At 46.5% G+C, this 24,788-nt stretch overlaps 1 protein-coding gene across 5 annotated transcripts in view; it reads left to right on the forward strand.

Moving 5' to 3' along the window:
• DNMT3A (DNA methyltransferase 3 alpha) overlaps positions 1-24,788 on the forward strand; it is a 106,390-nt gene that overhangs the window by 76,323 nt on the left and 5,279 nt on the right. For all 5 annotated transcript variants that reach the window (XM_054989182.1, XM_054989191.1, XM_054989215.1 and 2 more), the window contains 8 exons: positions 13,341-13,553; positions 14,402-14,560; positions 16,579-16,686; positions 18,583-18,739; positions 19,043-19,189; positions 22,302-22,346; positions 22,778-22,857; positions 24,290-24,402. In XM_054989182.1, the coding sequence (XP_054845157.1) occupies positions 13,341-13,553; positions 14,402-14,560; positions 16,579-16,686; positions 18,583-18,739; positions 19,043-19,189; positions 22,302-22,346; positions 22,778-22,857; positions 24,290-24,402 (1,022 nt within the window). The remainder of the gene's footprint in view (positions 1-13,340; positions 13,554-14,401; positions 14,561-16,578; positions 16,687-18,582; positions 18,740-19,042; positions 19,190-22,301; positions 22,347-22,777; positions 22,858-24,289; positions 24,403-24,788) is intronic.

The following is a 24,788-nucleotide window of genomic DNA, read 5'->3' on the forward strand; positions in this document are numbered from 1 at the left end:
AAGCTCGACGGCCACGAACAGCAAAGCCCATCAAAAGTTTTGCCGCTGTTTGAACCGGGAGGGTGTGTGTGTGGAAGTGGAGGAAGCGTCGAGGAAAATTTCCGTGCACCTTTCTGTGCGCGCTCAAGAGAAGTTCTGCAAAGGGGAGGGGGCGTCTACATTGCAAACCCGCCCCCCGCCCCGGAGGAGAAAAGAGAAGTTGGGAGGGGGTGGCACGGGCAGCACACGCAAGTGGCACGGTTTAATGACAGAGAGGGGGGAATAGCCTTTGGATCGGTCGCTGGAGGGGAAGGGGGCGCTGGGCCTGAGAGCCGGAGTTCGCCTTTCCCCGCCAGAGCTGTCAGCCCTCCATTTTGTCCAGAGGCTGGGTTAAGCTCAGGCCCCTTTCAGAAGGGACTAGGCCAATGCCCGTGTGGTCGCTGGCTTTTTCTGCAGGGTGGAGAAGAAAGAGGCGAGGGCCGTGGTGGGGATCACTCTCCTTTTAGATGGGCTCTTGTTTCCCCCTCAGTTGCCCTCTCGTGCGCGGGCCTCCTTTCCCTGTTTGCGAAGTATATTTGGGGTGAAATTACCTGGAACCAGACAGGTCCAGTCCAGCAGCTGAAACTGGCCCAAACGAGTTAGGAAGACTGAGCCAGCTGTGGGGAGGGGGGAGAGGTGAAAGGTGGCTCACGGGTGGGTGGGGAAGGCACTTTTTGGCCCTGCAGGCCAAAAAGGCCTGAGATGAAACAAGGGAGGCCTATTTAGTATCTTATTTGATGGTAGAAATAAGTGTCACTCTGGACTTAACCCCCTCCGCATGGCACACACAAGGGGATGGTAGAAGCATTAGCATCCCATAGAGTTAAAACGGGAGGGGGCAGTTCTTAGTGCATGCCACCTTTTGGAGGAAAAGCTGTGTGTGCTGCTCTTGCTACCTTATTCACTGGGCAACATTAGTTGTCTGCTACTATTCCCGTTATATTGCTGAGGTTACAAAGAGTGGTTGTGTAAAAAATCTGTAATCAGTCTTGTATTTGAATCCAGATCTGATTATCCACTGTGACTGTTTCTGAGATAAAAGTTTGTTCACAAATGTTTTAAACTTCTTTGCCCAGAGGGATGATGCAGTATGAAATTTAAATGTAAACAATAGGTTTGTTTGCATGGAATAGACGGAATCTCATACAAGTCCTCCTGATCCATGATGCTGGTGGCCTCAGAATGGGGAGGGATTCACCATTCCCCCATAGCACACTCAGGCACCCCTTTCTTGAACCAGTGGCTGGGGGGGGGACCCCAGAAGTGTGCCTGGACGCTTCCCCCCCTCCTCAGCCCTGCACCATGTTGTTTGTTTGCAAGGTCATGCTTCAAAAGGGCTGACCCATCCTCCTGGGTGCTAGGGTCTACAATCACTGGTGATCTTTTGGTGTCCTAAAACTGTGATCAGTTACCATTGCCTGGTTATCCCAACCATCTGTATAGAGAAGGATGGTGAAATAGTAGCCTGTAGCAAGTGTGGAAGGCACGTTGTGCAGCACCTGAGAGGGAACCGCAGTGACCTGCTCTTCCTCTATTTTGTCCAGGTTCCAAGAACCTTTGGCATACGTCCCTCACTACGTAGGTGGCTAGACCACAGTGGGCCTGTATGGATTTGTGTCCGTACTTTTAGAGAAAGATGTTGACTATGCAGCAGAAAGTGATAAAAAGCTCAGAAGGCACATTTAAAAAAATGCATTTACTCCACAGCATCCAAACCTCATATGATCTCCCTATGGATTATTCAGGGTAATGTGGGTTAGCAATCTCTGAGCAAGAGCCAGCACACCATCTTGGAATGCCTGTGTGAGGCAGTGAACGGCTCAGTAAAACTATCCAGTGGGAGAACTGAAGCTCAGGCTGACAGAGAAGGCTGAGGGAGGAAAGCTCACCCACGTGCAAGATCCCCACAATCACCTACACACGAGATCCCCAAACGGGAGATTAGATCCCTCCCTACTAGAGGCATCCACCATCCAGCTTTTAAATGCTAGTTTTAGGTGGGAGATTGGCTGCCTCCGATTGGCTGTTTTACTGCTAGCTTGTACTTTTTAATTATTTGTACTGTATTGGTTGCTATTGCTGTTTTAGATTGTTTTAAACTAAATTTTATTGCAGCATTTTTTACTGAATGTAATCCACCCTGAGCCTGCCTGTGCAGGGAGGGCAGAATAAAAGTATAAACAAACAAATAAATAAATAACCCAGACGTGAGTAGGCAGGGGTAAAGAAGGACTTTGTGGACTCCCCCAATTGCAGGCACTTAATTCCTTTGCATAAAACCCCCTCCCTACAGCTGAAAAAATAATTTCTAACATCAGAACTGCAGTCGTTTAACCCAAAAGGAAGGAATGCACACTGTACAAATGACAAAATTATGAGGAGTTCAGGACATGAACCGGCAGGTGGTAGTACAGAGGGCTGATCTTTGAGGCCTCATCCTCTGGGCTTACCTCTAGGCATGTGAATTCCTCCCCTTGCGGCTGCTGATGAAGAAGCCTTTGACTAGCAGTGTGTAGATTCAGCTAGTGCCATGTTGCCAGGTGTTGAATATAATAATGCTGCAACTCTTTAACGTGTGACTGTTTCAGCTTTATCAGTCTCTTTCCTTCCCTCTTTTACGGTGCAATCCTAAGCAGAGTTACTCCAGTGTAAATTCATTTATTTCAACAGGCTTAGACTGGAGTAACTGGGATTGCATTGTCAGTCTAGAAACATTCTTCGTGCTGAAGAGTTTGTCTCTGAACTCGGCTCGCTCTGTTTTCCATTTTTGCCTCAGCTTAAAATTCCTTGTGTGTCTAGAGTGATTTGATGCCAGTTTGGTTGGTAATGGGATGGGGAGATCTTTCTCCTTGGTAGCCCCCACCCCCATACTCTAGGCCCAACACACCAAACGCTTCTTCTGCTAGGTTCCGAAGCCTTAGGGCTCCCCCTCTTGTCCTGGCTTGTTCAAGTAAGTGGAGCCATTTTATGGAATGAGGCTGAAAGTTCTGACTGTTTTAAGGCCTGCTGTTTAATTCAGGAATAGGTATCCTTGCCTGCACAGCAAACCCATTGGGGCTGCACCTCCTGGCATATTAAGTAGTGATAGCCTAGGTCTTAAGTGCCCTGAAAGGAAATGGGAAATCCTCTCTGTATTTAGTGCTCTGAATGTCCAGCCTGCCAACTATCAGTACAAGGACAGTAAGCCACGGCTTTACTAGTAACTTTTATATCCAGCTCTTGCCCCAAGGGTGGAGACATGTTTTAGCACCCCAGCTCATCAAGTGAATCATATGCCCAAGCAGATATTTAAACTCATGTGGGCTGAAGGCAAGCAGACTATACCTTGCTAGCCTTGCATATGATGCCGTATGAAAGAACGTCTATTAAAACAGAAGAGTGTTGCACTAAATTTGCTAGGAAAGAGACCTATGCAAGAAAGATACTGAAGTGACTTTGAAAGTTTGCCCCCCAAACTGAAAGTGTCATTGATTAGCCCCAAACTATTAACTAAATGGCATCTCCCCACAAACTCCTCTGTGCTGAAAGAAAATTTGTGGGCGTATGTTGTTAGAAACGTAGAAGGGGCAGTGATTACTCTTCCTGCAAAGTGAACAGCAGCTGGTTTTGGCCCTATCAGTAAGTCTTCAAGATCTGAAATAATTCCTTCCATCTCCCAGAACTTGTGCATATAACCTTTCAGGAGTTGGGGACTCTTCTTCCCATGCTTTCCTGGGACTTGTTCATTCTTTATTGATCATTGGGTGTTTTTTGTCCTGCTTCTACAACCAAGAGGGATGGAAATGTACTTACTTCAGAGGAGGCCAAATCCTTAAAACATCCGAAGCAGCAGGCTGTACATAGAACACACAAAGCTGCTTTATACAGAATGAGACCACTGACTAATGATGACAGACACAACAGCTTTCTAGAATTTCAGCCAGAGGTTTTTTATGTCACTTATTTCTGGACCTTTTTAACAGGAGATATGCCGGGGATTGAACCTGGGTGTTTCTACATGAAAAACGTACTGAGCCAGTTTCACTTGAGAAAACAAGGACAGCCAACAAGCCCTGTGTTGCTCACCCATGGCCACCTTTAGTCTGCTGTCCATCCTTGTAGGCCTTTAGGGTCCCACTTTTGTGTACTGACTACTGCTAAAGTTTAGAAAGTTGTAGAACCACTTGTTATGGACAACTGAGATAATCAATTTACATTTTTTAAAATGCCAGATCCAAGTGACATCATAGAAAGAAACTAAAGAATTAGAAAAACTTATTTCTTAGTTCAGGCCATGCTCTAGCTTTCACAGCCAAAGTACAGTTTGTATATATTAAGTTTATCCAGTTACCCAGTCTGTTCCTTTACCTGTAAAATGGGAAGAAGGGTTGCCTGCCACAGATATGTTCTGTTTGCATATCACAGACAGAACTTTTTTCCAGCTGTGCTTACTTATTGCACCTAAATACCCAATAGTTTATCAGAAGGCCTTTCTTTGGCTTGGGACAACAACTGCTATTCCTCCAGCAGCCATTTAAGGTCATGCTATACAGCAGTTTCATCTGCTGTATTTCTTCCTGTGACATATCAATTAAAGACACAGAATCTTCATCGGGTAGCAGATGTAGAGGAAGGACTCTGTCTGGTTCAGACTTTGGATCCTGCAAGTATCTTCGCTTTGATCCCCCCCCCCCCCAATATCCTTCACCACTGTGGTAGAGAGGCAGGCTACAAACGTTAGCTCTGAATGTGAGAAGTTCTTACAGCTCACTGTCAGGGCCTTGGACAAGTCACCAACTCTCCTAGCGTGCTCTAGGGTGGTTGTGGGAATGGAGCAGACAATCCCACGAATGCAGCCTTCATTTCTTTTGCTAGATGTTAATGGAATGATGAATAATACACAATGCAACTTTTAAGTGAGAATCGTAGAACTGGGAGGAACCTATTGCAACCCCTCTACTGATCTTCTAGGCATCTCCTATGGCTAATCAGCCTGTGCACAGAGTGTGCACATGCTGCAGACCTTGACCAAGATCTTGGGCAACATGAGCTGAGAGACCTCTTGTGAAACAGGAAGTCCCAGTTTGAGTCTTCCCTCTGCCATGGACTCATTAGACTCGAAATTAACACAAGAGAGAGGTGCGGGGTGAATCAGCAAACAAACTGTATAAACCGCACCCTACTAACTGATGCCATTGAGCAGATTGCCACTTTGCACTTTAACTTTTGGAAAAATGTATTGAACTGCTACTATATTTATTGAAATGTCATCCATCAAAACTGTTTAAGTAACTGCTTTGATAAAGGGATTCCGGAACGGGAGTTCCTGCTGGAAACCCGTCAGCAGTTACCTTTATTATATTAGAATCTTGCACAGCACAACAAAAATTATATATTTGAATTGGGTTATGATGGATGTTGATCCTCAGATGATGTGAATTTGTATTATGCTTGTATTAATGATTCTTATAAAAATGCTTTATTAAAAAAGTTGATATATTCATATAATCTAGTTAGTAGGGTGCGGTTTATACAGTTTGTTTTATGGACTCATTAGAGGCAGGTCAAGACATTCCCTTAAGCCTGCTTCTAATTCAGCCCAGATTTGCCCCCTTTCCCTCTACCATATTTTCTATTTGTAATGGTGGCTTTGTTTATATTTTATTTGGGGGGTTTATATTTTGAGTTCAGCATTTTAAAATTCGGAGGGTTTTTTTTTTCATTCTGCACTCTTCTCTGCTTAGTGAGTGTCTTCTCAAAGCTCCGTTTGTTTTAGGGTTTTTAAATTGAAAAGTGATACTTCTTTTTTTAATGGAAAGTTGTAAACTGCTTTGGGGGACACCAGTGGAAAACTGGGGTACATAATCCAGTTAATAAATCAAGATGGGGAGCCATGTTAGTCTGTCTGTAGCAGTGGAAAAGAGCAAGAGTCCAGTAGCGCCTATAAAACTAACAAAATTAGTGGTAGGGTATGAGCTTTCATGAGTCACAGCTCACTTTTTCAGATACCAGATACGTATCTGAAGAAGTGAGCTGTGGCTCACGAAAGCTCATACCCTACCACTAATTTTGTTAGGCTTACAGGTGCTATTGGACTCCTACAGTTAATAAATGTTCACCTTCTGAGCCTCAACTCCCAATCTACAATTCAGGGAAAACAACTACCTTACATATGACGCACTTTGAATGCTTAACTGCCCTATATAAAAAAGTATTTATATTCTGATTAAAAGTAGAATAAAATTGCTGTGAGCTGAGAGACGAGCAGAGCTGTCACCCTTTTTCTAGTGCAAGTCTGCCTGCAATCCAAGACAAGCTCTTACCTCCTACTCACCAGAGCTGACAGGATTCCCTAGGACTAGTGCACTTTTCTGTTAAGGAAAAAAATCTGCAGAGTACTCAAGGCCCCATGTGTCCCCCGCCCCCCAAGGTTGCCAACTAGGCAGGAAAAAATGTCCTGTCTCTTTAATAGAAGTGTAATTGCAGCCTACCTTTCTCTCAGACTTAAGGTAAATTACACAGTCTAATTCAATGCAATCAGTAGGATGAGATATCTGATAAGCAATATAACAGGACTAGGATTACAGCAATCTGAAACCAAATGAGTGGAAATGGACAGTTAAAGCTTTTCATAGCAAGTTAAGTAGCATTACCCGATAATTGCTTGCAGACTGAATTGATATCGAAAGGTCAGCTGGAGGGACTGGTTTAAAAGTTGGCAACTGTTGGCCCTGTCCAGCATGTCCATAATTCTTGCATTGAAAATTGCAAACCTTCTGCCCACTGAATTGTCCCTAATAGTGCATACTGTTTTGCTCTAGAGCCCACTCTTTCCCTAGCAGTATGGAACTGTGATGTATTTGTTGCTCTGTGGCCCCGCCCTATTAAATGCTGAGTCCAGTATTCTAGTGGGAATATGTCTAGCTTTCACCCCTCCTGTTTACTACTACTAAGGCTCTCAGACAAGGAAATCAAGCCTTCTAAAGAGACAGCTTCCATATTTTGTATGGGATATAGCTCTTACGCATTTAAGAGTTATGTTAAAGGTGTTGGAAAGGGTTTTTAGGCTGTCTGACCTGGCACCAGTAAACTTGGAGCAGGGCAAGAGGAGGTCCACAACAAGGAGGAGAATGTCTTAGTGGCACAGACATATGTAGCACCCTTTGAATATTTCCCAGACTGCATGGAAACCATTGTGCTTTAAGGAGCAAATTGGGCTTCTCCATCAGCTGCCTTGGGCAGATCTTAGGAAGGTAGGATATGAATTGTTTAATAAAGGCAACCAGGAGAACATTTCAAGGCAACCAGGAGAACATTTCAAGGGTAACTGAGCAAGCTATCTTTGGAAACATTTGCAGTGTTCACCATAACTCTGCTGCTGTTATGAGGCTCCCTTCCAGCTGTTCCTGTAATTTCCTCTCTTTGTCATAGTTTTGTCTTACCAGATCTCAGAAGCTAAGCAGGGTCGGCCTTGGTTAGTAATTGGATGGGAGACTTCCAACGAAGACCAGGGTTGCAGAGGCAGGCAATAGCGAACCACCTCTGTTAGTCTCTTGCCATGAAAATCCCACCAGGTGTCATCATAAGTCAACGCTGACTTGAGAGCACTCTCCGCCAATGGCAGTGCACAGGCTGAATCCATTCTCAACATTGTTCTGGTCTTCTTGAATTCAGAGTTCTGACATGCTCCAGGCACACCTGCTAAAATTCTCCCTTCTGTATTGCTTCACAACAACTTTTCAAATGATCTTGTTTCCCCCTCCATTTCAAAAACCACCTTCTAGAAATTCAGCATGCTATTAGCAAGGCCAAGAGATTGGAACTAGTTGGCTTTTAAAGGTAAAGTGCGAAATTGTCAGAGCAGCTATTCTGATTTCCATCTCTTTATGTAATTTGTTTACATGGTTTCCCATCTTTTCCATTATGGAGCTTAAGGCAGCGTGGATAGCAAACCTCCCATCCAGACCCTGGCTAGACTCTATATTATGCTCTCTCCCACTATTACACCTTTAAAAACAGTCGTTTAGGTTCCATTATGTACTGTGGTATGCCTGAGAGAGAAAAACAGGCTGGAGGAAGGGAATGTATTGCTCAAAAAGGTCTGCTGTTGCTCTTACTTGTTGCACCTTGGTGGTCAGTGAACTGTTAGTTCCTAGAGTGCAGTTGATGTGGCTGGTAGAAGGCAACCTTTGCCCTCCTTAGCTGATCTTAGCCTAGGTGCTATTTTAGGGGAGAATGGCCCATTGGAATGAGACACTAGCAGTCAGCTGGTGTACAGAGCCTGGTGGCAGCCGCTTAGAGCTGTGGGGGTGGGCTGTGACCCCCCCCTCTGTTATTTAAGCAAATAATGTTTATAGTTGGTGCTTGCATGCTAGCCAGTTATGGCTTTGTTGTCCCAAAATATTCATGTCTCTTAAGCCAATTGGTAGATTAATTGACGCACGCCATAGCAGATTCATTCACCAATGAGGGCAAATTTTAATTGGAGGCTGAGATTGACAGACACACCTTTGCCTTTTTAAAGCCGTTTTGGCTATATTGTTAGGGTAAACAGAACAAGAAAGAAAGTAATGTTGGGGAAGGGGGACATGTTTAAACAGGAGGTAGTTTCTGTTTATGTATTTTTGTGCTGTCACCCTCTCCTCAAAAAGGCATTTGCATTTCAAGTGTGATGCACAGAGGTATGTTAATGGGCCATCTAAAAGTTGACTCAGTAGTCTGCTCCAGATTTCAGCTGATTAAATGTGAGCTATCCAGCCAGATACAGAATAGCACACAACCTGCCCGTATGCATCTCTCATTCTGGAATCTTTTTTGGTGCAGAAGCAGATGGGAGAGCCACATCCAAAAGTATCATCAACCAAAAGAGCCCCATCTACTTCCATCCCTGGCACAAGGCTCTTAATGGAAACTCCTTGCCTGCCACAAATGTCACCAGGCAAGGGCCTTCTCCACTTTTCTGAAATGTGGTAGGTTGCCACATTGGGGAATTGTGTTCAGAAGAGCCTCAGGTGGCTCCATAGCCACTGAGTAAGTATCACTGCGATAGCCACTAGGAGCAGTGGGAGGGGGAGACAAACTATGGGAAGAAGCCTATGGGACTTGAAATGGGTTGAGGGCTTCCTTCGGTAGTTTAACCATTCCCCATGCACTGTCTTCAAACCTGCCAACGGATCTATCTAGAACGTTTTTTCTCTTGCCCTTCCTCCAAGGAGCTCAGAGCAGCGTGCATCATTTCCCCTTCACCGGTTGTCCCTGCAACAAGTTCAGATGCTGATGTGTTTCCAGGACATGGGACACTTCACCAACAATGGTTCTCTACGAGCCTGTCCTCTGAACAGAATCCATGTTGCTGAACCTGATAAACAGTGGTGCTGAGACCAAGAGACTAAAATGGTAGAAACTTTTGAGATGACTTTCACTCAATTCAGCATTCCTCACAGGATGAGTGTAAATATAAGGTGGAGGAGGAAAGAACTATTGAGTCCATTGAAAGGGGCGTGATAAAAATTAGGTGGATGGGTGTTGGATGGTGGCATCGTAAAGTCAGCCTCATTGAACATGAAGGCAAATTCAGACATGAGGATCCAGCCAGGATCCTTAAGGGGAAAGTGTCTCCATGTGTTCCTTGTTGCAATGTGCTGAAGAGACACTGAACAGCGGTGCATTTCACGAAGAGGACTTTCTCCCATGTTGCACTTCTCAGGATTTCTTGTACCACAGTTCTTTTGCAGAGTGTGGTCCAGGATGTGTGGACCCACAGCCACAGGGAGAACCTTCCTCTTCTCCGCAACCTTTCCCCTCTGAACCAGAGGCGATGGCCCAACACATAAATAAAGTGATCCAACCAGGAGGATTCTAAAGTGCTTCTCAAGATCCAGTAACCTTATAAATGCCATTTCAGACACTTGACCCACAAATCAGGAGTACTGCAGCATTTGAAGGGTTAATGGATTGCACCAATATAGGAGAAAAAATGTGTTGGGAAGGTTGTACAAAGTATTATGGTAGAGAAATCAGCAGCATTAAGTAAGGTAGTGATACTCAACAGTGGGAAGGCTAGCAAGTTACCCTACTCAGATGGTGGAAGTGGGAGGAACAGAGAGAGAAAGAGCAACTAATCCTGAGATACAGCAGAGAATTCAGAACTGGTATGAGGGAAGATTTTTTTTTCACCTTGGGTTGGAAATTGGGGGGAAGCTTGGGATCAGAAATGCACCAAAACAATGCAAGACTGAGGAGGATGGGTCCAAATGCACCAATCCTGGCATGTATTAGGCCTAAAGAAGTCAGAGGATTGACAGAAGGGGGCAGTTTCTTGAGCAAATCCAGACAAGATTAGACTAGTGATTCTGCACATGTTGGATAATGCACTTTCAATCCTCTTTATAGATCATTTGGAATGGATTTTTTTGTGTGCGGAACAAATAATCCACCTCAAATGATTGATAAAGTGCATTGAAAGTGCATTATCCAACGTGTACGGAATCAGGTTGACTCTACAGATGGGTAATATTTCTATATGAAGCGAAGGATGTGCTAACGGGTTGGGTAATATGATTTTAAATATTGGTGGAAATGTGGTAGGGTTCTCCTTTACTCTTTGGGCATTAGAAACACAGTGAGCTAGAAATTTCATAAAGATGGGGAAGAATCTTTTATGACTAAAGGTACACTGAAGTCTTTTGCAGTCTGATCACTTCTGGGAGCTGCTCTTTCAAATGCGGCCTTGCCCCCAGAGTTTTCCTATTCTTCTTCAGCCTGTGAGCTCCAATTAGGTGGAGCGCCTTTTATTGCTAAGCTCTGCCGGCATCCTCTGCAGGCCAGATATTTCCTGCACTATGTTGACCCGAGTTCAGGACACATCAGGGTTTGGTGGGGCTCAGCACCAAAACTAACGTTTCTAACAATGTCCTGGAACTAATTATTGTTTATTTACCCACAAATGCATTTATTTATTTATTTATTTTAAATACAACTTTAATGCTTGACTTTCTCCTGAGCATCTTGAGAGGTGGGCTTATAATTTTTTTAATTTTAAAAACAAATATTATGTTGAACATGAGCAGGCTGCTGGTGCTGTATTTTTGGCTGCACAAAATGGAAAGAGAGGAGGGGCTTGAAGCAATTCTGTGCATTGGCAGAGCAAGGAGGATTGTGGAAGGTCAGAAAGGGTCACTAAGATTTCTCTTTGTCACCCTCCCTTCTTTATAAATGAAAAAAAACAGTGTTTAGGGAATTGTTCAATGGGTAGATTTGTGCAAAATCAGCATTGAACAAGGAGCCAATCCTTGTTCGGTGACTTCAGTGTAAGTTGGATGATCCCAGGATGGGTGAAAGATATTCTGAGATGCTTGTCCAGACCCCCTTGAGGGAAGGTTAGAAGTACTCTTTAGAGAAAGCCAACTGAAAGAACCCAGAGGCGGATCCATAATTGGGAAGGAGTCCTGGATGAGGGCATGGATTGCCTGAGCAATTTGTGGGATGTTCAGATACAAGCTCTTTGGCAGCGCAAGTGTGTCCTCATGCGGGTCGTTATCCCTGTGGTGTCATCACTGCTTGATGACTCGGTGCTATAATGGGATCTGACCAAGATCTGGATCTTGGCTTTGATGCTTAGATTCCTATTTTAACTTTGGTTTGTGGATCGGCAGGTTTCTAGTTCTCTGTTAGATTTGTTCACTCCAGCTGCTCTGACAATAGGAGCAGTGGTCCTCTACCCTAGGGATTTGCAACAGAGTTTGGTTGCATCTCTTTTTTTTTGACTACTGATAAAGGGAATAGCAGGTATCTTTCTCCTCGGTCCACCAATGCCAACCTCATTGCAACAAATGAGAGCTGGCTAGCTAGATTTTTGTGCCCTCTTCCTAACAGCAAGTTTAGTTCTGTCATGACTCTGTTTAGAACCATACTTCACCTGCAGAGTGGTAGGGCAGAATGGGTGGCCCATGCCTGGGAAGAGGTCGTATCTGATAAACGGGTGGCAGGAATTTGCAAAAGCAGGGGAGTTGATGTCCTGTTGCGGGGAGGTGGCCTCCTTGAGGCATCTGGCTGGCCATTGGCTGAAGACTCAATGAAATGAACTGTTACTGGCAGTTCTTAAGAGAACTGCCCCAAGGACCCCCACCCCACCAGTCTCTGTTGCTTCCTCCACGGGAACTTTGGCTTTTGATACCGTCCTAATGCAAGGTGAGGGAGGAAGGTCAGAAAATCAGGAGGCAGCATCATCCTTGCCTTGGGGACCTTGGCAGGAGCATGACTCTTGCGGCTTCAGAAACCTTGCCTTCCTTCTCTTCCCAGGAGTATGCTGACCATTGGAAGGAATGGAAATTGACACGAAATATTTTCAATACCTGTGACCTAGGAGCAATCTGTATGACGGGGAAAGATGATTCGTTGTGTTTTGTTTAGCTACTCACCCCACCTTCCTTTCCCTGCAGGAAAAATTGCTGCTACACGTTTGCCACCCTCCAGGTTCCTAAGTCCCCCTTTCACACATATACACACATGCTCATTGTCTGAAGTTGGCACCAACCCTTTTGGTTCCAAATTATCTCTCATCCTGTTAAGCCAACCCCTCTTGCCCTTCCTGGATGGGCAATAATAGACCATGATTTCTTGCAGGGAACAACCTGCTCTCCCCTTTCAGGGGACCCAGATTTCTCCTATGGTGGATGACGGTTGTAGTTATAAACATGATTATTTCTACAATGGGCATCTGTCTTCAGCCTTTTCAGACTCTGGATGCTGGAAAACAGGAGTCTCCTGCTTGATCCTTCTTTTCTGTCCATATTCTCTTTCTTGTCTCTTCACTTGAACAACTAATATGACCCAGCTGTGCGTGTAAACTATTTGACTTGCCGTAAAACCTGGGAGTCATGGGGCTACAATGGGCTTGGTCTGTGATCTTGGGCAGCTTCTGGATTCAGTTTTTCCATCTGTAAGACAGGAATACCACTGACTGCCTATCTCCCGGTATTATGTGACAGCAATAACAGCTGTACCCTGCCCTTTTCTAAAGGCTTTGGTAGTTTGTTATTCTGAGAATTTGCACTGGTAGTCTGAATCTGGGCGGCAGAATGTTGCCTCAAGTTCACTGCTACCAAAATTTCCTTTTGTAAATTGTGTGTTCTAAAGCAAAAAATACTCCATGTGATGAGGAAAATGAAGAGAAGATTTCCAAGTGCACTTGGGCCTGTAGCACATTTCCAGTACAATCCTAATCATATTTATTCAGATGTAGTTTTCTTACAGATAAGTATAGCTTAGAACTGCAGCCTTGCAAAGGACGTTCTTGGGGCTTCTTTGCTTTGTCACTCCAATCCTGTCGGCTGTTTTTGCAGGCTGAGAAAAAAGCTAAGGTCATTGCTGGGATGAATGCAGTGGAGGAGACACCACGAACCGAGCCCCAGAAGGAGGAAGAGGCCAGCCCACCTGCCTTGCAGCAGCCCACTGACCCTGCCTCTCCCAATGTGGCAACTACACCGGAACCTGTGGGGCCCGATGCTGTGGACAAGGGCATATCCAAGTCGGCTGATGATGAGCCAGAATATGAGGTGCAATATATTCTTCCCTCTGTGTTTCTTGTTCCCCACCCCAAGCTCCACACAAGAGTTTCAAGTCTTCTTGCTCTTGTAATCCTGACACCTTGTGGCCGCTTTGCCCCCAGCTGTCAAGGCATTCCTGACTTCCTGTCCCCATGGATAGGATGACTTTGCTTTGCATTAGTTAGGTCAAAGGGATACTTTTGACAAAGCACCTTTTCATATCATAGTGCTGCAGTCGAGGGGGAACCTCCCTGTTACTGCTGTTTTTGTTGCTTTATATTTATATGGTGCCAGATGTGTGCCTGACCCTGCACGCAGCACAGACGGGCAGGCAAAACGGGAGGGAGGGAAGAGAGAGGTGGAATGTAGAAATAGATAGTCAAAATGGGATTGGAAAGAACAAAGTGGAGGAGGGTTGCTCAGGAAAGGTTTTACTGGTTTTGAGGGAAAAGATAAGTCAGGAGAAGGAAAGGAAGTGAAGAAAGGGGGCGGGGCTAGGCAGAGGGCAGAATGGAGGTGGCGAAAAAGGTCAGATCCATCACAGCTCCTCGTCTGTTCTTATGAGGTCACTGGAGATGGACTCACGAGAGGAGTAAGGAAAGACAAAAAGAAGAAGTGCAGGTGCTGGCATGAGTACCGTACCTAGTTATGGGTGGAAGCATTTCCATTGAGGACTAGAAGCTTGACATTAATACAAAGAGCGGCAGAGGGATGAGTTTGGCCGAGGCATCCTTACCTGGCTATGCACCGTCTTCCCCCTTCCCATTGCACCAGTTCCCCTCCCAGTCATGTCAGGTTGGAGACACATCTAGCCCTCTTTGTGCATGACCCCCATGGTCTCCCATACCCATCCACAGGACGGCCGGGGATTTGGCATCGGGGAGCTGGTCTGGGGGAAATTGCGCGGATTCTCCTGGTGGCCGGGCCGCATTGTTTCCTGGTGGATGACTGGCAGGAGCCGGGCTGCAGAGGGCACTCGCTGGGTCATGTGGTTCGGAGACGGGAAATTTTCTGTGGTAAGTGACTCAACTGCAGGTGGAAGGTTGTCAGGGTAACAGGAAAAGGAAGATCTTCCCTGGAATTCTCACACCAAACCCAGAATTCCGCAGACTCCATTGTATGCTCCTTCCCCAGTTGGTCTGTTGCAGATCCCTTCAAGGATCTATACAGTGATGAAGGCATTTGGCACAGGACAGAATAAAATAAGCAATACTGTAGATGCGCACTTGCTTCCTCTCAGATTCTGCGCTGAGGCTCCCTTTTACCAGTCCACTGCCACTTGCCTGCTCCTTTTATGGACTCCGCTGTGAAAAGGCAGCGGGCATTCTAGTTCCCCCATCCTCCTCCTTTCTCCCAGCTGGCTCCTCAGCTGCTTGAAGCCCAGACCAGGTCTGTCCTCATTGGACTTTCCCTGACTTTTAAAGACAAGCCTAAAGATGAGGTAGATTCAACCAAGGTTTCCTGGCTGTCAGTCTTCTGGGCCATATCTGTGTTAGTGGCTCCTGGCTGAGCAACCAACAGGGTTCTTGTGAGGGCCAGAACTCTACCACCTGGTGGACTGATGGGATGCCTCTGTTCCTTGTGGGAGTTGGGGCTACTCTCAACCTCTCTGACACTTAAAGAAACTGCAGTCTAAATTTTGGCGGAGGAAAGGGGGAAAGTTGTGGGAATCCACATCCAGTCCTTTGAGTCTCTGCCTGTTCCCTTCTCACTGCCACAATTCTGTGCTGCAGCACCCTAGATTCACCACCACATTTCCTAAGAAAACTGCCCTTGCTTGCACCCTGTGTTATAACCTTGGCAGCTGAGTCAAGCAGGGTCCTACCATTCAGTCATAACTGGATCGTGAATCACTCCTGTAGGAGACAGAAGTACAAGAATTGTGGCTCCCAGGACTTTCTTGCCCCCTTTCAGTCCATGGCTACAGCAGAAAACTAGGACTGAGTGAAGCCTGGAGACCTGAAGGGTGTTTTCACTCAGTACAGCCTAGCGGTTAAGTTGGGTTGTGAATAAGCACTCTGCTGGTTCGATTCCCACGACTGCCACGAGCTCTGCAGGTGGCCTTAGGTAAGCCATTCCTCTCATCCCAAGCCCATCAGCTTTATTGTGGGGATGATAATAACACTGACTTGGTTAACCGCTCTGTGGCACTAATCTGTCCAGAAAGGTGGTATATAAGCACACTGGTGCTGTTATATTTCCCCTTGTATATGACTGATCTTGAGGCTCTGGCAGGAAAACAGGCAGACAATGGTCTCCAGAAAAGGGGCCACTGACTTTAAATGACTTCGTGGAGACACTTTTTCCCAACATGTTCATGTTATTGGTCATCCTTCACTATATTTGGGGTGAAGAAAAAGCATATCATCCAGATAGTCCTCCAGGGAGCGCGAGTGCACGGCCTTTCATGTGCTAGAAAACTAGCCATGGCACTTCTGATCATGTGTCAGAGATGATGCATAAAGTGGTAATGTGGTGCATACGTTGAAGTCTAGACCAGCTGTTTAATGTATCTTATGAAAGCTGCATGGCAGGATTGGAAGCCAGGGTTGCAGAGGCAGATAGAGGTTTAGCAGCAAGCATCTTCCCCAATTGCTGGACATGTTCCCTGTGTTTTCTGCTCTTTATTTGGGGAGGGCAGCGTGAGCTTGCACTGCTTAGCTGGGAGGGACAGTCTTTCTCTCCCTGAGAAACCCTGACATGTTTGTGGGAGCTGTTCAATCCCTTCCTCCACGAGAAAATAGAACAAATGGTTGTTCCTTCTCCCGCTAAAGAGTTAAATTTCCTCCTCACTATATGGGGGGCCTAAGAGAGTCGGTGCTTACATTTGTACAAATCAATATTATGTGATGCACAAACTTCAGTTTGATTGCTAAGTTCCTCTGCAGCGTTTTCGTTGCAGGCTGCCTGTGTTCTTTTTTTCTCTTTATTTATTGGGGGCGGGCGAGCAGGCAGGGTTTTTTTTCTTTTTATTTATCGGTGCGGGCAGGCAGGGAACTTTAGATCACATTTCTCTTGTCTCTGTTCTGGGCAGGTCTGTGTGGAGAAGCTGCTGCCTCTCAGTTCCTTCGCCAATGCATTCCATCAAGCTACGTACAACAAGCAGCCCATGTATAAAAAGGCCATTTACGAGGTGCTGCAGGTAAGCATTGCTCTGCTTGTTTTGCTGAGCTCTGACCAAATGGCACTCACTGAAAGGGGTGGGAATAGAGGACTGTTGTGATGGAAGTGGGTAGGAGGCCTTCATCAGGAGAACATCATCTCCATCCCAGGCTAATTCCTCCATGGAGCAGTAAGGGAACATCTCTCCACCAACTTTCTCAGCAAAGAATTTATGGCATGAATGAGATTGCTCATGCAATTGATCCAAGCCATGTTGTGCCATTTTGCTCCCTTTATGAAACCTGTATTGTGCTGCCTCCCTGTTTTTCTTAGTGTTCCCTTAGATTTTCACTGCCACCAAAGGCTCTTGCCTTAGTTCTCTCAGTTTGACTTGTATGCATATGCATAGTATAGGAAGTATACCATTATACTTCTTATTATGCTATACATGTATAGCATAGGAAGTATATTTAGTAGAATACCAGAATGATCAGCATTTGGGAGTGGCTGTGAGGTAAAAGGGGATCCTTTATTCTAGATAAAACAGATGTTTTACTTAAACAGAAATAGAGTTTATTTATAAGTACATATGCATAATGGTTTACAAGTAATTCCTAAGCACATTGGTTTCAGAGTAGTACATAAGCCCAATTGTTTCAAGATAGGTGCTGCTCTTCAAACATTTCTAAACAGAACATGAAAGACACTGCAGACTTGGCCAACCTGAAAAATCAGCAGTGGCTGAACATAGCCTAATTCAAACAGGACACAGTATCTTATTCCAGGACACCAAAATACTGGACAACACTTCCAACTACTTCGTCAGATTGCACAGGGAAGCCATTGAAATTCATAAGCATAAGCACAATTTCAACAGGAAAGAAGAGACTTTAAGAATGAATAGAGCATGGTTTCCAGCCCTGAAAAACACCGGTCTAACAGAATACTCTACATCTTACAATAGCCCTGCAGATAAGATCAGTATATCAAGCAGCAATCCATATGCAAAAGAACCTCCTCAGGATACAGTGAAGCATTAGCATTCCATTAACATTCCACACCCTGGGAAACTCTTACAGGATGATGCAACCCAAACCCACCTTCCTGAGTAGATATAAATTACCTGCTAACATCTTCACCACAGTTTGACACTGAGAGATCTCTGTCTTTCGGTACTACACCTCTGAAGATGCCAGTCACAGCTGCTGGCAAAACATCAGGAACTACAATGCCAAGACCACGGCAATACAGCCCGGAAAACCCACAACAACCACCATTTCTAAACAGACTTAGTCACAAAGACTTATTTTCTGCACTTGCCACTTAGGCTAATAATATCTGCAAAGAAAAGAACACACAGACTGTGCTCAGATTACAGCGCTTCACTCCTTCTCCCTCTTTCCCCAGAACAGCTCTCAACAACCCTTGAACAACACACTCAACTCTTTCCCTCAGAACCTGTCTCTAAAACTCATTGCTCACTTCATCCTACAGGGTACAGCGACCATCCAGTCACATCACACTTCACAAATCCATCCAGCCCCCCCCCCCCCTTTTCCTTAGAGGCCTGCATTTTTCACCACTGTAAACATAAATTCAAACCTGCACTTTAATTAGTAGAAATAGGACACACAGACTATTTACGTGGCAAAACATTACACAGGTACGAGAGAAAGCAAGGCAACATGAAACAAAAGTGAAATAAACTATGCTCCCAGAGTCAGTATCAGTGTGGCCCGTGGAAAGATTCCTTCTTGCCCCTTACTGCTCAGCATTCTATCAGCAGTTGTGGCAGTCCCTGATGACCCAGAGGGAGGGGAGAAAACTCCCCAAATAGTTTTGTGGGCAGGGACTGTTTCTGAACTCAGTGAGGCAATGGAAACCAAGTTGAATCCAAACTACCTTGCCTTTATGATCACCCACTTAACCCCTACAGGTGGCCAGCAGCAGAGCGGGCAAGATCTTCCCCTTCTGTCCAGAGAATGATGAAACAGATACGTCCAAAGCAGTGGAGATCCAGAACAAGCCGATGATAGAGTGGGCCTTGGGAGGGTTCCAGCCATCTGGCCCCAAGGGCCTGGAGCCCCCTGAAGGTAATGGGGCCAAGCTAGTCATGACTGGAAGTTTATAAAGGCAAGAGCTGGGGTACAAAGGGGACTGCTTTTGACCCACTGGTCTTTTGCTCTCTGCTCCAGTGGCATTTGGCCTCAGGTGGAGGGGATGTCTCTAGCCATCTGGCCCCTAGTCCTTCAGGGCACAGATCAACCCCTGGTTCTCAGCACACTAGTTTGCGCCATGAAGCAGGTGTCCTGGCCAAAGGACCTGACATTGATCAGCACGCAAGTCTTGGCATCCCTCCTGGCTCCTGCACTGATGCTCTCGTTTTCACATTGCAGAGGAACGCAACCCCTACAAAGAAGTTTACACGGACATATGGGTGGAGCCAGAAGCTGCTGCCTATGCTCCTCCTCCGCCAGCCAAAAAACCAAGGAAAAGCACAGAGAAGCCTAAGGTCAAGGAGATCATAGATGAGCGCACCAGAGGTATATCCAGGGCAGGATGGGCTGCAGTGGCTCTGCAGTAAGCAACGTGAGGGGGACGGCTTGTCCCCTTCCCCTGCTTTGCTCTTTCACCTGCCAAGCCTCTTCTGGGGGGGAAATGATGGCAAGGAGCTCTAGAGAAGCAATAGGGAATACAGTGCTGCCTTAACCCAGAGACAGACCCCTGTTCCACCTATATGTTTGCCAGGCCCTTGCCCCTGAATCCTGGGAACTTTTTTGGAGTCGATCCTGGGAAGAGGAAGCATTGCAGAGGCTGTGACATCACAGAAGGCTCTCCATGACACTCTAGGAATTTCTCCAGTCTCTGTAGTAAAGACAATGGAGATTGGAGAAATTTCTATAGTGTTGGGCTATTATTTATAAAATTTATACCTCACCTTTCTGCTCTGATCAAGTCCACCAAGGCGGATTACCCAGAAGTCATGTCTTAGTATCTGTAATGCCCCCCCCCCAAGCTTTTTCCAGTTGCTCATTTGATCAAGCACAGGCAATTGAGGATGGGGGTGGGAGTTCGCCTGCGATGGGTGGGTACCTGGAAACCCTATCCACCTAGCTCAGTTTTGACTGTCATTGGCAGCTTCCATCTGGGACCTCGGACGGAGAAGGGGAAAGAGGAGATAGAAGACACTGACAGCTGTTTAAGTCTTTGTCTGGCTGACTAGTGTATCTGGGGCCTGTGGTCACTAGAATCAGAGACGGGGGCTTGAGGAAAGCTGAAAAACTTTGTGATCCTAGAAGGGACCTCTGCAGGGGAGAGAGCAGCCCCAGGAATGACTAAAGAGACATGGAAGAGATTCTTGCTGGTTTATTTACAAGCCTGCAGGGCTTATTACTTTAGAGACTTACGTTAATGTTCTGTGAAGCCACTTTATAAAACCCTGCCATTAGAGGTGTGCAGTCCAGTCCTGGGATTTGGGAGAAAGCCAGATTTTTGCCAATCTGGATCCTGTGTGGGAACCCAGATCCAGACCCCTGGATAAATCCGAGAATCGTGGCTTCAGCATCTGGTTGGCTCCTTCCTGGGCTTCTGCTTTTTTTCCAAAAAAAGAAAAGGGAGTGAGGCAGGAGGGTGTTAGTGGCCAATCCTTGCAGGAGCTCTTCTTGTCTGCCTAGCTTCTGTAAGTGACACTGGTTGAGCTGGGCTAAGGTGCGACAGAGTTCCTTGCTTCAGTTTGGGTGGACTTCTCTATTTTGATTCTCTGGTATGATGTTGGGCCCTTTGATTCACTTTATTTCTTAACTCAGTTTGGTTTGGGTGGAATTCTCCATTTTGACATGATTCTCTGGTTTGATTTTGGTCCCCTTGGATAATTTTGGTTCTATTGGGCTTCCTTTTGCATTTGGGAGTGTGCCTTTGACTAGTGGCAGCCTTGCCTCTGTGTGTTTCTGCCTGAGAGCTTGCTTGGAAGTCCCCCCCCCCCAGGAAACAATGGAGAGTGGCTCGGGCACTTATTCAGGAGCCCATAGAATTGGACCCTGGGGTGCAGTCTTCCTGAACCATGTGGTTCTTTAGAGAACAGTCAGGAATAGGTTCCTGAAATATGACTCCCCCACCCCCAGATAGCCCCCAACTGATTTTGCTCATGAGGAATAATGGCCAGATAAACCCAGGGTTCTCCGATCTGTCTTAAACAGTTCAGAGAATCTCAGATTTCCAGGATCTTGGGTTTTTTTGAGATCCCTGTAACCTGGATCCAGATTTCCTGGGGTTTTTTGGGGTGTGTGTGTGCACAATGCCCTTACCATAACCTTGGAGCGGCTGCCGATTGGGAAGGCGGAAGGAGGCTTTTGCCTCTAAACCTTTTCATTCTGAGACAGATCTGAGCATGCCACATGGAGGCGTCTTAGGTTGCAGGGCCCATACAGCCTCGCTTGCCTCATTTTAATGGGATGGCTAGTGGGAGAAGGAGCTCTGGAACCCACACAAGCAACAAAGAGGCCACAGCCCACAATACGGGAAAGAGGAGTCCAAAGTGGGGGGTGCATTTAAAAGGCCAGGCGGAGGATTGAGCTGTGCTCAGAGTGACCAACCAGCTGGATGAGAAGGGCCTCATGGGCCGATGGGGCTCAGTGGGTGCTCCCAAGGTGGTTATGTGGATAAGAGGGAGCCCCGCACCTTGCTTTGCTGATGAGGGTGGACTTAAGGCAAAAGGGAGTATCCCTCCTGTGAGGAAGCTCTTGAGCAGAGGGACATTAAATCCCATCCTCCAAGCCAGATACAAAAAGGATAGTTACTAGTTCTCATCCAAAGATCCATTTTGGGTGTGCAGGTATAGAATCCAGTGGTTTGGTTCTCCCATGCCTGTTAGAGTAATAACTCCCTTCTTCCACCTCCTTCTCACCTTTGGGGCGTCAACCTCTTCTGCACAGAGGTTACACCCTTCCACCCCGTCAGTCTCCACTGCCATCTCTGCTTCATCTTTTTCCTGTTGCTCTGCCTTACTTGCTTGTCTTTGATTCTTCTGACCGTCTTCGTCCTCCATGTGACTCTCCACCACCCCTTCTGGCTGCCTTTTCACTCTCTTACGCCCCCTTCATTTCCTGCCTCTGCTAAGTCCTCCAGCTCTGCCCACTCTTTATCTTCCTGTCTGTCTTCCTTCTCTCCCTTTTTGTTGCCCTTGAGGGCCTCCCCTGGTCTCAACCCCAGATGGAGTGGTCGTTTGGCTTCAGCAAGGGAATGCTGGTGCCTGCTGGCCAGCTGGTTCCAACCACCACTAACACCAGGGAGCTGCCATGCTTGGCCCTGATGGGTCCTCTTCCAGGGCAGCTGACCCACCACTTCCATCCTCCAGGCTTCTTGGGGTTTTGATTGGCCAGGTAAGGTGCTGCCGTCCCTGCTCCAGTTTTGCTATGGTCCCTTTCTGCAGAAGGAGCAAAGCTTGGTAAAAACTCCAGAGTTCCAAGGAGCTTAAGGATGAGGAATTCACACACTGTCAAAGATGGGAATAGGGCCTGTGGTCCCATATTGAGAGTAAGGCGCGTGGGACCCATAACTTTAGTGGTAAGGCTTCTGCTTTGCACACTCCGATTCTATCTAAAGTAGTGGGAAAGACCTTCCTGCACACTTGGCTAACACATTGCTTCATTTTCCTAGAGCGTCTTGTTTATGAGGTCCGACAGAAATGCAGGAATATTGAAGGTGAGTGTACACATTTTGCTGCCTCTGCTCTGCTACAGGTGGACTCTTCCCTCTCAGGTGCCTGGAGATCACAGGGTTTTCAGTCTTCAGCTCATCCACAGCAGCTGCTCTGCTGCAGCCAGGGGAGGTTGTGGAGACCTGGCTGCGGCAGAGCATGATGTAGGTGGCAACAGCATGTCCTCTTCTGCTCCAAAATCAATAGAGCACTGTCATGATTCCCCGCTAGGGAGGGTTTTGTGTGCCATCCCATGTAGCTGCCTACTCTGACCAGTCCAAGAAGGCTATAATCAGCCAGGCCTAGCTGCTGCTGGGTGTACTTTTGGAGGGGAGGGCTCATGACGGAGCAACAGAGGAGGCAGCAACCGGCTCTCCCCCCATTGCTCCATTGTAATGTTTCCTCTTCCTCCCTGTAACCACTCTCCCCACCCCAGATATCTGCATCTCCTGCGGAAGCCTCAATGTCACCCTGGAACACCCTCTCTTTATCGGAGGAATGTGCCAAAACTGCAAGGTAGGGAATGAGTAGAAGGCAGAAGCAGCCGGGCAAAGTCAGTGCATATGACTAGTAAATTCAGAAAGTGGCCGGTGGGAGGGCAGGTACTGGGCTTTGTGAGGATGGTGAATTGGAGCACCAGGAGAAGCCGGAAAAGCCAGTCAGTGCAAGAAAGGCTAACTTTAAAGTTTCCCCAAATTTACTCTGTGTAAACATCTTCATTCTCTCTAAAGACAAGTTGTGGAAACATTATACAACAGTCATGGCAATGTACATGTAGAGTTCAGCTTTGTTTGTGACTAATTATTCTAAAATTTACTGTAAGGAAGAACTCCAGTGATCAAAATGCATCAGGATTTTGGGGGGAAATTTAAGAGCCAGTTATTCAACAATAAGTTTTCTTGCACTCGTTTTGGCTCTCATTGTAGGTGCCAGGCCTGCCAGGCAGGGGAGGTAGGGCCTTATCCTGAACCCCCCCCCCCCAAATAAAAAATAAAAGCCTCTTCTCCCCAAGATGGCTTGTTCACTGGGTTTATTCAGATTTGTTCTTTTGGACAAGGACATCCTGGTTTTCTGAGGATTTCCTTACATGCCAGGGTTCAACTACATGAAACACACCTTTAGATACAATATTTACTATGCAAAACGGTGTGAAAAAAATGCCCCTTGTGCCAGTGTGGTCTGTCCGGGGTCTTAGAGAGGAGGCTGTGAAGGGTCAAGGTGGTGGTGGTAAATGGACTGCTTTCTGTCCAGCGTCTTGGGAGCTGCGCATCGATTTGGAAGAACTGAATTCTGTGGTGGGTTCCTTGAGTGGCTCAAGGAAGTCACGCCCTCTCAGATCATTATCTGTAAAGTGTGCATAATATGACCATAACAACATAAGAAGAGCCAGGCTGGATCAGACCAGTGGTCCATCTCGTCCAGCATCCTGTCTCATACCGTTGCCAACCAGTTACTGTGGAGGGCCAATAAGAGGGCACAGAGGCTGAGGCCTTTCCTTGATGTCGACTCCTGGCTACTTCTGTGTTGAGGTCTACTGAGGTTTACTGCCTCTGAAAGTGGAGGTTCCCTTTAGTCACCATGGTTAGTGGCCACTGATAGACCTGTCCTCCATGACTGTATCTAATCCCTTTTTAAAGTGGCCTGTGCCTGTGGCCATCACTGTGTCCTCTGGCAATGCCTTTCACGTCCGAATAACTCGTTGCATCTTTTGTCTGTCCTGAATCTGCTGCCCATCATCTTCATTGGATGCCCTCAAGTTCTAATATGGGAAAGGGTAAAGAGGGTAGACAGGTCTCTCTGTCTACCCTCTTTACCCCGTGCATCATCAACTATGATTGTAATGCACATTGCAAATGTATAATTTGGGTAGAAGGGGAGGCATGGGATAATTAACCTCTTGCCCTGGCTGGGTTCGGCAGAAAGGTCCCTCACACCCATGTCCCCCCAGAACTGCTTTCTGGAATGCGCCTACCAGTATGATGACGACGGCTACCAGTCCTACTGCACAATCTGCTGTGGCGGCCGTGAAGTCCTCATGTGTGGAAACAACAATTGTTGCAGGTGGGCCAAGGATCAGTGCAGCCAAAAGAGGCTCCCCTATATTGTTTCTCCCGTGTAGGGAGGTCCGTGTCTTGAAGAGAGATGAGTGAACGTACCAGTCATTTCAGAGGGAACGCCCCTCTTGCGGGGGGAGTCGGCCCATGATCATGGGGGAGGGTGTTTCATCTGTCTCACCGGTCCATGATTAGGGCAAGATGCTCTTCAGGTAAACGGTTCATAGAGGCAGTTGAGAAGTTGAGCAAGGAAAAGGAAGAGGCCCCACCCCCGGGAACCTTCAGTAGGGAATCCTTGGCCTGTTAGTTATCTGGAGAATGGGTAGGATGAAGGTTTACTTAGGTCTCTTAGCTAATCAGAAGCTCAGGCTGAAAACTAGTTGCAGCCAGCAG

The sequence above is a fragment of the Eublepharis macularius genome, chromosome 1 (genome assembly GCF_028583425.1).
Source record: "Eublepharis macularius isolate TG4126 chromosome 1, MPM_Emac_v1.0, whole genome shotgun sequence".
NCBI lineage: Eukaryota > Metazoa > Chordata > Lepidosauria > Squamata > Eublepharidae > Eublepharis > Eublepharis macularius.